Consider the following 12,158-nt stretch of genomic DNA (forward strand, 5'->3'; position numbering starts at 1 on the left):
GACAATTCTAACATGCCCAAACAAAAAAGACCTAACCCTTACGGACGTACAGATGGATCAACCCTAATTACAGAAAGGCTTCACTTTTAAAATTATGATAAATTCCATATCTAGCGCAAATAGAACAATCTTAAAATGCTTTTTGTACAAAAATACAAAAAGTTTTAACTTAACATTATTGGGTAATGAATCACATCGTATTATAGACAGTTATACTGATAATAAATGATTAATAAAAGAATAATTCCAGTTCTATTGGCCCCAAGAGATTTTTATGATTTTGATTTTATTATTCTTATTATAAACTTTAGCTTTTCTCACAGTTTGAAATGTTTAAGTAAAAAGGGACCTATAAACAAAGGTTGTTAAATATAAGGGTAGAAAAGTTGATTTTCAAATGGAAAGTTTAGTGATTTTTTTCTTTGTTAATCTATTTATCTCAAATATTAAATTGAAAGATATAACTTGAAGCCAAATTACATATATTCTGAGCTTTTTAGGTTGGGGTTAATTTTGGAAGAAAAAAGGGTTTTAGGAGTTTATTTTAGTAAAAAAGGGTCGAAAGCTGTCAACATATATTTTTATCTTTTTTCGGCTTTGAAAGTGTTTTTTACAGCCGGCTGCGAAATAATATATATATACATAATTTTATTTATAATCTATGAAAGATTACACAAACAAGGATGACAACATCCATAAGTAGCAAAGCAAATTTCTCTTAAAGTAAGGGACAAAGTGACTCAAAAATTAGCCATGTGATGTCATAAAAATGAGAGATTAACCATCTCTTGTTTATGGGTTTTCTTTCCCACTTCTCATCTTATCTTCTTCATTTTTATGACGTCGTATGGATGATTTTTGAGTCACTTTGTCCCCCTTAAATGGCAATGGAGACTGATGGACCATGTAAGATATAAAGTAGAAGCTCAATGAAAATCTTCAAACAAAAAAAATTAGCCTCTATCAAATTCAGATTAAGCCAGGTACAGGTTTACCTGAGCATACCAAAGAAACTAACTAGCAGGGGTGTTCTAGGAAGGTATTGTGAGTTTATAACCACTCTTACTTAAATCGTAGCTGTACCTTCCCTACTATGATATTTTTCAAAATACATTTTCTTGGCTGCTGGGTTTCAATTTTTCGGCTCAATACCAGCTAAGTATCCACAAATTCCCCAATAGTAGCTAAGCATCCACGCATATTTCCCAAGAGTAGTTAAATATCCACACTTTTCCCCTATGGTAGTTGAATATCCACAATAGTTTCCTATTGGTATTTTCATTATATCCTTTCATAATACTGATTCCCATGACAATAAAGCACATTAATGCAAGCAATTCACACCTATCATTTAACTTTAATACAGATTTAGGAACCAAGTATTGAAACATCCATAAAAGCGAAGCTCTTAAATGAGAGGACACACTAATATTAACAGGATAATAATGCATAAGTCTTTTTTAAAATTATTGTTTTTATAGTATATTTTTTGCAAAACTGCTTAAGTATATGCTACTGTTTAAGGACATACTGACATTTTAAGGACTTGATTATTGACATGCTTGGCATATAGCATTGTACCTTATTGTAATAAGAATCAGTATTCCATAAATTAGATATCCTCAAACTTATAAGTAATAAATACCATATAGATATAAATCAATCCACGTAAGTTAAACAAAGAAGCCAAAAAATCTCCTCCCTCTTATTGAACCTTGCACTTTAAAACAAGGATGACAAAATCATTAAAAGCGTAGTTGGGCATACAATAGTCATCAATTTGATTTGTTGGTAATTACGTTCTTTATAATGTGCTTTACAGGAATCATAACGCCATTTTGAAATCGACAGACGCACAGACCCTTATTATAGAAAAGCTTCACTTTTGAAAATAATCAATCTACAGGGCTAAAAATCCATTATTTATTTTTGAACCAAAAATCCCTAAAGCCACGATTTTATAGAGTAGATATAATTTCCTAGAAATGTAGACAAACTTTTCTCGTATTCATTCGAATCTGGTGAATAGGAACCGGTTCTCATCCATACGAAAAATCTTTGTCTAGCATCGTATTTTATCTAGCTTTCTACGATTATAAAAATGTACAGGCATAAGATTAAAACTGTTTTTTAGCCGGTGCCTGTGGCACCTCGGGGCTAAATTTTTTTTAAAAAGGTCAAAAAGCAGCATGTTTAAAATGGACCTACAGACTTTCTATTATAGAGTTGCTACGCTTCCTAAATCATACCTTTTGTATTAAATTGATAAGACATTTCTAACATGTAATAAAGAAAAAAGCTAACTATTCCAGACAGACCAACTTTAACTTTAAGTATTGAAGAGCTTAACTTTGAAAAAGATTTAAGAAATGTTTCTGGATTAAAACGTAAAACATTCTGTGAAATTTTATTTAATCATGTCACACTTATTGTATAATACGCTCCTCCCACTAATATAGTCGCAGCTGCTTTTCCATTAGGGTATGTCCGTTCATCTGTATGTTTAGTAATTGCAACTCACTTTTGTTCATTCTTTAAAAGAGACTTTTTAAAGAAAACACTTTTTTGATATTTAGTTATTTAGGGACAAAAACTATTCATTGATATTACCTGATAAATTTATTTTGTTTTTATTTATATAGATGCTCTTCTACTAATATAAATTAATTCTATAAGATTTCATATCAAAACCTTTGTTACAAAGTCCAAAATATTTGTTTAAAAACTTTTTCCCCCAATGGTAGTTGAATATCCACACATTTTCCCAATGGTAGCTGAGTATCCAAAAATGACCCCAATAGTAGCTGAATATCCACGTGGATACTCAGCTGGTATTGAGCCAATTTTTCTTTCTACAAGAATTATGAAATGAATTCTTTGTTTCAGCAAGCTAGTTTACAAAGTTTAAAGAGCAAATCTAACTGTTAACTGGATATTTCAATCATATAATCCAATCAATCAATGAAAAATAATATAAAAAAAATCATATTCTTTTACTAATTATAAAATTTTAAAGTAGATACTTTCAAAGTTATGTAATCTACATTTAGGCTAATAAACCATCCTTGTCTTTAATTTAATTGATGAAAGCAATGATAAAAGCCTGGTGAATCTGTATCAGATTGTCCTAGAATATTCCTGAGACAATTCTGAAACACCAAGTCTATTTTTCATTTCTCTACTGCAAATTTATCTTTGAAGTCAAAGATAAATAAGATCATTTTAATCTAAATCATCTAAACTATAATTTGTCTGAAACAAGTAAACTGAAAAATAATATTTACCAGGCTTTTATCATTGTTTTCATCAATTAAATTAAAGATAAGGATGGTTTATTAGCCTAAATGTAGATTATATAACTTTGAAAGTATCTACTTTAAAATTTTATAATTAGTAAAAGAATATGAATTTTTTTATTATTTTTCATTGATGGATTGGATTATATGATTGAATATCCAGTTAAAAGTTAGATTTGCTCTTTGAACTTTGTAAACTAGCTCAATGAAACAAACAATTCATTTCATAATTCTTGTAGAAATAAAAATTGAAACCCAGCAGCCAAGAAAATGATCATAGTAGGGAAGGTACAGCTACAATTTAAGTAAGAGTGGTTATGAACTCACAATACCTTCCTAGAACACCCCTGCTAGTTAGTTTCTTTGGTATGCTCAGGTAAACCTGTACCTGGTTTAAGCTAGCTGTGTAGATCAGTCGAAAAAAATCAAATAATCGTCAGAGCATTAACAAAAACTGACGAACCAAGTAAATTATATATTGGATGGTGCTAATTAATATAGGGAATATTCCAGGGTTCGGAAGCCACGCCTCAGCCGCGCATAAGCCTCAGTTTTAAACCTGGTTGTGAGCAGAAAAAAAAATTTCAGAAAGAAGGATTGTCTGCTAAAGAGCAGTTTTATACATCCAGCTGAATTTTATAGTGATAAAATGAAGATTTCACTGAGGCTTACACGCGGCTTACGCGCGGCTTCCGAACCCTGGAATATTCACAAAAATGCCCAGTCGTCTATCTTGGATAGATACCAAGAAATTCACGTTTTCTGCATACCATTTCTAACCGTCATGCGGACGGACACTTAGAATTATAAAGTAGCTTTGCTACTAAAAAACGTAAATATAATCCAAAATAAAAATCTTTGCTATTTATTGTCAAAGATAACCTAAAAGTCTTATTTTTATTTGAATGTATTTATCAACATTTTTCAAAATGATATATAGCATCAAACCTAATAAAAAAGTTACTTTTTTCTTTTTATAAATTCTTTTTTTTACATTTCTTTTTAAAGCTTAATTTCAGGTGGAGATTGGCCAATTACCTCAAGTCATTCTAGATACCTCTAGGGGCGAAGCAATTTTTTTTGTCAGTTAAAATGTCAATAACTACAAAACTAATTAAGCTCTCCATTAAAAAGGGATTTTATTTCCTTTAGAAGCTAGTGGCGTAGGATAATAACTACATTGTATATAATCTTCCGTAATTGACAAAGGTCTTACTTAAAGAGTGGCAACGTTTCTAAGAAGTTTACCTCTGCTAGCTTCGCTCAAAGAATCATAATACTCTTTTCTTTTATACACCAGATATCTTTTGGCCTAAAATATAATCCATAAAAAAAATATATCTCTATGTCTTTATACCAGAGAAAAAAAAGCAAAAAATTAAGTTTTAACCTACACCCTTCTAATATAAACAAGGATAACAACATCCAAAAACTAAAAGCAAATCACGAAACCTGTAAAAAATAAGGTTTATGTCATTTGAAAATTTAAGAACAGACGGACAAAACAACGTATAGACTAGATGCGCATATGTCAGCATTATAACTGAAAAATAAATTTTTTAAAGTAGGCGAGAAAATCATATTTCCAGTATGGTTTTTTAACCGATTAATATCCGGTGGATTAGAACCGGTTGTAAGCCATAATGAAAAATCATGTATAGCATCGTATTACAGATAATTTTCCACAAATATTAAATAAAAATCATAAAAACAATACTAGTTTTGTTAGACCGGGCCTTTGGTTTCTCAAGACTAAAAAAATGGTTTTGATTTTATATTTTTTAAATCTATATAATATCCGCAGAAAGCTATCTATAATATGATGCGATAAATAACTATTCCCCCATAAAAAGTTGTAGGAGAGGTATTTCTTTTACCGCAATCAATTTCTTTAAAAATTGTTTTCACTGAATGAATGTAGGTAAGAGATAAGTGATAGAGTAGCTTTGTTAATGAATTTATAAAGGGACTTAGGAAAATGTTATATTATGTTAAAAATACGTCTATTATCTATCTCTTTTTGGGGGTTTCCTTCCCATCTTCTCCCTCCCTTTTTGACGTATTTTTATGACGTCACGCATGACACTTTCCGCTGTCCCATTTCTAAAACATTTTACCTCAACGTGACCTCTACAAAACTTTGTTACTGTATCAGGAAAGCCTAGCTCTCTATTTTAGAAACATTAGAAATTGTTTAATTTTTGTAGAATTTAAATTTAGTTCTAAGTTGCTATAAAAATGATCTTATTATAAGTTTTTTAGGCATAATACATCAAAAACTACCTGTATTTCATATTAATAATTTTAAATATTTTTTTCTAAAATTTGTAATATGGTTATTTTACTACAGGTTGTGACCTAAGGAAATAAAGCAGTAAGTAAAGCTTGAAACTATTTTGGATCCAAAGTGAAGCTTCGATAAAAGTTCAGTAATTAGCGATATCTTGATGGACAAACTAAAAAAACTTACTACTTTATGGAATATTTTTCTAATTTCATTGTCCATTCCTTAAGAATTCTTCTCCAACTTTATCATGGTCAACTATATAAAAAAAAATTCATAAAATAAATTTGAAACTAGCCAAACGGAGTTAAAAACGTCCCAACCCTCTTTACAAATATTGGATCTACTGCAGTTCACGGTAAAATATGGCTGGTAAGGAATATTTCCAAAAATCTATGAATTGTAAAGGCTGCTAGCTGACAAACGGCTGAACGTACAGATCATACCCGCACACCATTTTAAGCGGCATAAGAAGGCCTACAAATAATCTGGAATAGCCAAGATCCAATGATGCACAGGGAAAGCTTCACTGAAGAAAGAACACGTAAAATAGGTCTTTTTCGCGCATTTCTCTGCACTGCGAGATAATTATGCATTATTGATTTATGGCTATTCCAGATTATTTGTAGGCTTCTTATGCCGCTTAAAATGGTGTGCGGGTATGATCTGTACGTTTGGAAATATTCCTTACCAGCAATATTTTACCGTGAACTGCAGTAGATCCCAAATATTAAAAGATTTTAAAAATTGAAATGGGGGCTATTTGAACATATTGAGTTTGTAGACCGAAAGTTTGTACTATCTAATCAAGGTATGATAAAGTCTAGACAGTTTTTAAGCCAACCAATGAGAAAACGTGTTTATAAAACTTTGAGGACCGGTTCAAATTACAATCCAATGTCCCCTCCCTCTCTTAGATTTAAATAATTGAAAATAATGAATTTAAAGATCACGAAACCTTTCAGAAAAAATAATTTCGATTATTTTGGTTCATTTAACTTTAGATTTAAAAAAAACTGGTTTAATGATGATACCTGTCCCTAACATTATTCCATCATGAATCATGTTCTCTAAATTATTCTCTAATCCGATTAAATGTCCTAAATAGATATTGAGAAAAAAATTAAACAATAAAAAAGATTTTTTTTGTAAAGATATTATTTGAAAAGGCGAAACCTTCCAAAAATCTTCTAGATTAGAGAAAAAAGTCTACTATTATCTGATTATAAACATTGTGTTTAAAAACGTTTTTCTACATCTGATATTTTGGTATCAATATGATTATTCTTAAAACAAGGACGAACAATCCTTAGTTTTATAGTGGCTGCGCTGCTAAGAGATAAGTATAGGCATAATAATAAGTAGCGCAGCAATTACAAGCTAACACAATTTTACAGGGATCTAAAGGGATAAGACAATCCCCAATTTTGATACACCAAATTTTCCTTTTTGTAGATTACAATTAGTGGTTGAAACGTTTGGACAAACAACTTCATGAACCGACAAATCAAAATTCGATTTTAAAAAAAAGTCTCCAAAGCCAACAAATAAAGACCCGGTACTATAAATCTTTGGGGAATAGTGTGATAAACAGCCCATTGACGGCTCCCTCCCTGCAATTTTAGAAGTGAGAAAATTTATTAATAAAACCTCTAAAAAAACTGAAATTGTAGCTGACCTATATCATGAAGAAAAGCGCCAAGAACTACAGCATCCTCGCAACCATAATCTTCTGCTTGTTTGGCCGCCTTAATAAGTTTTACGTTAAGAATAATTTTTAAATTTTTAGTGTAACTTTTCTTACGTGTTGGGAACCTTGTGCCGACTTTCAGAGGGTCTTGGAATATCAGCCATTAGCATTGGAAATATAAACACATTATTGTCGCTACAAAAGAGCAGAAAGCAATTTGCTTGCAGACGAAAAAGATTCCCACCACTTGGACTGGGTAGTTTTCTATACTTGCACATTTATTAGTTCAACTAAACAACAAATGTGTTGTTAAAGTCTAAACTACACTAAATAACAACATCGTTTTTAATGAAACAGTTGTCCCTAAAGTTTTATAATAATGTTCGTTGGGTTAAGAACTCTGAGGACTTTTATTAGTCAATTATTTAAGCAAACTTTCCTAGATTTTCAACCACTAATTGTAATCTACAAAAGTGGCAATATTTTTTACCATCCATGGAGATGTAACATCAATTTATCGGCCCTTGTCTTATCCCTTTAGATCCCTGATATAAGATACATAGAAATACTTTACTGTTAAAGGGTTGTTAATTTGGAATCAAAACTGTTTTATAAATGTTAAAAAAACATCTTATAACATAATTAACAAAAAGAAATACAGTCAATTAATCTTTATATAAAATTTTCAGAATAAATTTAAAATAAAGAGGATTGTAGTTTTATCCCTGTGCTTAACCCCTGCGGCGGCGCTCATACCAAAAGAGGGGATTGGGATTATCTGTTCATTTTTATGTAGACCACCATAACTCCTAACCTGTTGAGCATGCTGTAGCTGAGTAACCTTTTCTCCAATATAATTACATTCTCCCCATCTTGTAAACAGTCCAAACACTTTTTCTATTGGTTCTGGGGTCATTTTAAATGTCTGGAAAACATGAAATATCTGACATACATACAAAGTAAAGGTTCTATCCTCCTCCTACCTTTCCTTAAGTGCCCTTAGAGACCTCTAGACACAAGTAACAAATGAAATTTAGTACTATTATACTCTGCTATGAATTATCAAAAAGAAATGACACAAAAAGTATAATTATCAGTTTAATTAATTAATTGTTTTATTAATAAAATGCTTCACTTTAATTGACAGCAAATCTATTTTGTAAATTGCACTCCTGGCCGCTAATAAGTTATTGACAGCGCAGCTATTCTATGCTTAGGATTGTCCGTACGTCATTGTACAATTTTTCCGTTTTAGTATGCCTATAACATATATTGTGATTTTAATCAGCATAATAAATCTAGAATATTAAGTAGTACGGTTTTTGTCTGAAGCTTAAGATCTCGACAACTACTGTTCAGAATTGGTTGTACTTTCCAAGAAAGCTTTAAAAATGGATTTGTGTGGGTTTTAGCCTTTTTTTCCTTACTTCTCTCGCTATTGCCTAGAGGCTTTTGGCGACGCAACTAAAGGAATGAACAAACCAAAGAAAATTATTCTTATATTTGCTGCGTTACTTATGAAAAGTAATGTACTTATTATAATTTAATAACTAATGGAAATTTTAACCTTTTTTGTGTCAATCATCAGTAATCAATGATTTTAATAGGGTTCATACAATACAGCTTTTAATATTTATCAATCTTTATAGATAAAATAAACTATAAAAGAATATAGAACAAGATTTCCAGTATGGCTTCTGATTAATATACGCTGGATTGGAACCGATCATCTTGAAAAATCATGTATCGTATCGTATTACAGACAATTTTCCATGAATATTAAAATAAAAATAAAAAAATTAATGCCATTTTTTTGTTATTTTTTTAAACTTATTTTTTTTATACTTTAGTAGCAGCTACGCCCCCAGAGGGCATTAGGATCACTTTAGTAAGGGAGAGAGAGAGGAGAAGTCGAGCCCTCCACTTTATTTTATTTTTAAAAGAAAAAAATTTCAAGGGCAAATATGACAGACAGACAGATATTTTACATGTACATATGGAATATTTACCAAAAAAATCAGTCGTCTATATCTTAAATTTCTTGCTAGTAATTCACATTTTCCCAATGACATTACTGGCTGACATATACTGACTGCCGGAAGGACAGACTAGTAAATTGTAGAATAGCTTTGTCACTATAAAGTATAGGACTGTTTGTTTCGTCCTCTCGCCCTTTTTCTTCCATGCTACATAGCGGGCACACTTTTGTTTTGAGGTTAGGGAATAAAAAGTCATATATGGCTTAATTCTATAAAGGACATTCATCATCCTCAGTTAGGGAGAACTATTCTGATAAACACTTTAAAAGAAATGGAATATATTATATTTTAATCTTGATATTTAGACCATTAATCTCAGGGATCTAAAGGGAAAAGACAATTGCCTTTAAATTGATGTAAATACCCGATGATGATACACAAAATTACCTCTTTTGGAGAGTACAAATAGTGGTTAAAACTTTTGGACACTCAATAAACCAAAATATCAAAATTCACTAAAAGTCCCTAACGTTGTTAAGCCAACAAAAAAGCAAACGTTATTGTAAAACTTTGGGGACTAATATGATAAACAGTCCAATGTCCCCTCCCTCCCTAGTGGTTAATCTTTAACCCTATATCCTTGAGTATAAAGTGACATAAAACAGTAAAGATTTCACTTGAAATTTGTGGGAAAAAGAGAATATTGAAAAATGAATATGGAAGAGTTAAAATGGAGAAAAATAATAAGCTAGAATGGTTTATGTTGACGTTAATAATATTTTAAAATCAATTTGTTGTTTAATTATTTTTCAGAAAACTTATACCTGATATAAAATTGTTTTTATATTAATACTGAAGAATAATTGTATATTATTATTGGTCCCCAAAGCTCACGGGTGAGAATTAATTAAATCATCAATTTAAATAGAAACTTTTTGTCTTATAATATTGACGTCTAGGCCCATATTAAATAAAATTTTAGCAAGGACAGCTATTTATATGATCAGCAAAGCAATATTTAACTAATTATTGGACAAATCCTATGAATTGAATTAGGCTGGCCTAGAAGTTAGGTTTTTAAAAGTCTTACATATAACTTCTATAGGAATTTTTAGGATTTTGTCCATTAGATCTCTAAAAAAATATAATGCAAAAAATTTATTCTCAAATTTTCAAGCCTCAAAGTTAAGTATTATATCTCTTTTAAAGCACTTTTACTTTGAAAATTAGACTTTAAAAATTTAACATTGAATAAATTAGCAGGCAAAAAAATCTCTTATTGTCTTTACTTTAATTATTCAACCAAAGGCGAACTTTTTAAAATTTGATTTAAATTCTATAACAAAAATTACTAACAAAATAAAGAATCACTTTTCACAACATTTTAGCAACTGTTAATTCAGAAAATTCATAATAGTGTTTTCTATATTTGAAATTTTAAATGTGTTGTTTTAGGGAAATGTTTTTAGTTCACATATGGAAATGCTAGCATCAAACTTTGATTATGGGGTATTTTTTTAATATTATCCAGGGATCTAAAGCGATAAAACAATGGCCGATAAATTAATCCTTATGTAGATTACAATTAGTGGAATTTTTTTGCTGTAGTAATAAATTTGCGTGTTTGGGAGCTTTTTAATGTACAAAATAGCAAAGAGAGATGGGACATGGGGCTGTTTATTACACTAATCCCCAAAGTTTTATATTTTTTGTAATATAAATTTTTTATAAGGGGGAATTTTGTGTATCATCATTGTGGATGTACATCAATTTATCGGCCATTGTCTTATCTCTGTAGATCACAAATTTTCTTTGCTTTTTTTGACTGAACACCGTGTTGGGTAAACCACAAAACAGAAATGATAAATCATTAACTTCAAACTGAATTAGAAAATCAATTATAAATATAGACATGTATTTATATTTTATACTTTTTGGCTTTACAAAATAGTAATCTAATTTGAGTTTAACATAGGCGTAGCCCCCAGCCTCAAGGGGGTAGTGGTTGTGGGACTACCATCCCCCCTTTACCATAAAAAATTAAAGAATCTGGTGGAACAAGTCCCTTTCGTGGCAACGCCCCTTAAGGCGCTATTCCCCGTATTTTTAAAGTGACTTTTTTTAGTTTATTTTAGGTTAGGTTATATTGGGTTAGGTGATTGCCCCACAGGGTCAGGCAATTGGCCCCGTAGGGTTAGAGCCCCCCGCAGCGGCTAGAAATAGGAGAAAAGCTACTGTGAAAAATACGAAGAATCGCCCCTTAAGGTGCGTTGCCATGAAAGGGACTATATCCAAATTTTTCTTTGGATATTTCCAGGGAGGGCCGTTAACATTGGAAAGTATATTAAACGGGTCCACAAAGTTATCTTATAAACTATTAAACTTTGGGGACTTTTATTTGATCTTAGCATTCACCTATTATTTTAATGTACTTGAGGGGCTGGTCTTTGAATGAGAGAACGTGTTTATAAAACTTTGGGGTACTATTTAATTTACAGTCCAATATAACTAGTTATTTATCGCATCGTATCATAGACAGCTTTCCGCTGATATTGAAATGAAAAATTCTAGGATTACGGCCCCTTGGTCTAACAAAACGGGTATTGATTTTTATGATCTTTCTTTTAATATTTGTGGAAAATTATCTGTAATATATAATTGACTTTTAAGCATACGGAAAACCGGGTCTATTCCAGCGGATATTAATCGGTTTGGACGCCATACTGCAAAAGATATTACAATAAAAAAAAACAAAAAATATAAATAACAGCATAATATAAATAAAAACATATGTGTGTAATCATATGTTTAATTGATTGTATTCTATCACATACTGCATGTAGCTTCAAATCTTGTTTCAGTATTTTTTAAAGCGAAGCTTTTCTCTAATTAGGTTCGGTACGTCCGCA

The 12,158-nt window shown here is 30.8% G+C and overlaps 2 protein-coding genes across 2 annotated transcripts in view; both read right to left on the bottom strand.

Moving 5' to 3' along the window:
* The window catches only part of LOC145326862 (isatin hydrolase-like), a 44,601-nt gene extending 39,979 nt beyond the window's left edge, over window positions 1-4,622 (bottom strand). Inside the window, exon 1 of the mRNA XM_080170297.1 lies at window positions 4,545-4,622. The gene's annotated coding sequence lies outside the window, so the exon portion shown is untranslated. The remainder of the gene's footprint in view (window positions 1-4,544) is intronic.
* LOC145326594 (2-amino-1-hydroxyethylphosphonate dioxygenase (glycine-forming)-like) overlaps window positions 1-8,191 on the bottom strand; it is a 27,597-nt gene extending 19,406 nt beyond the window's left edge. The window contains exons 1-6 of the mRNA XM_080169965.1: window positions 8,085-8,191; window positions 7,259-7,328; window positions 6,615-6,680; window positions 5,805-5,838; window positions 5,414-5,465; window positions 4,545-4,608 (exon numbers count right to left, since the gene is read on the bottom strand). Coding sequence (XP_080026091.1) covers window positions 4,545-4,608; window positions 5,414-5,465; window positions 5,805-5,838; window positions 6,615-6,680; window positions 7,259-7,328; window positions 8,085-8,186 — 388 coding nt within the window. The 5' untranslated portion in view covers window positions 8,187-8,191. The remainder of the gene's footprint in view (window positions 1-4,544; window positions 4,609-5,413; window positions 5,466-5,804; window positions 5,839-6,614; window positions 6,681-7,258; window positions 7,329-8,084) is intronic.
* Between the last annotated feature and the right edge of the window lie 3,967 nt (window positions 8,192-12,158).

This window comes from Acartia tonsa, chromosome 8, assembly GCF_053477335.1.
Source record: "Acartia tonsa isolate MP-2025a chromosome 8, ASM5347733v1, whole genome shotgun sequence".
NCBI classification, from domain to species: Eukaryota; Metazoa; Arthropoda; class Copepoda; order Calanoida; family Acartiidae; genus Acartia; species Acartia tonsa.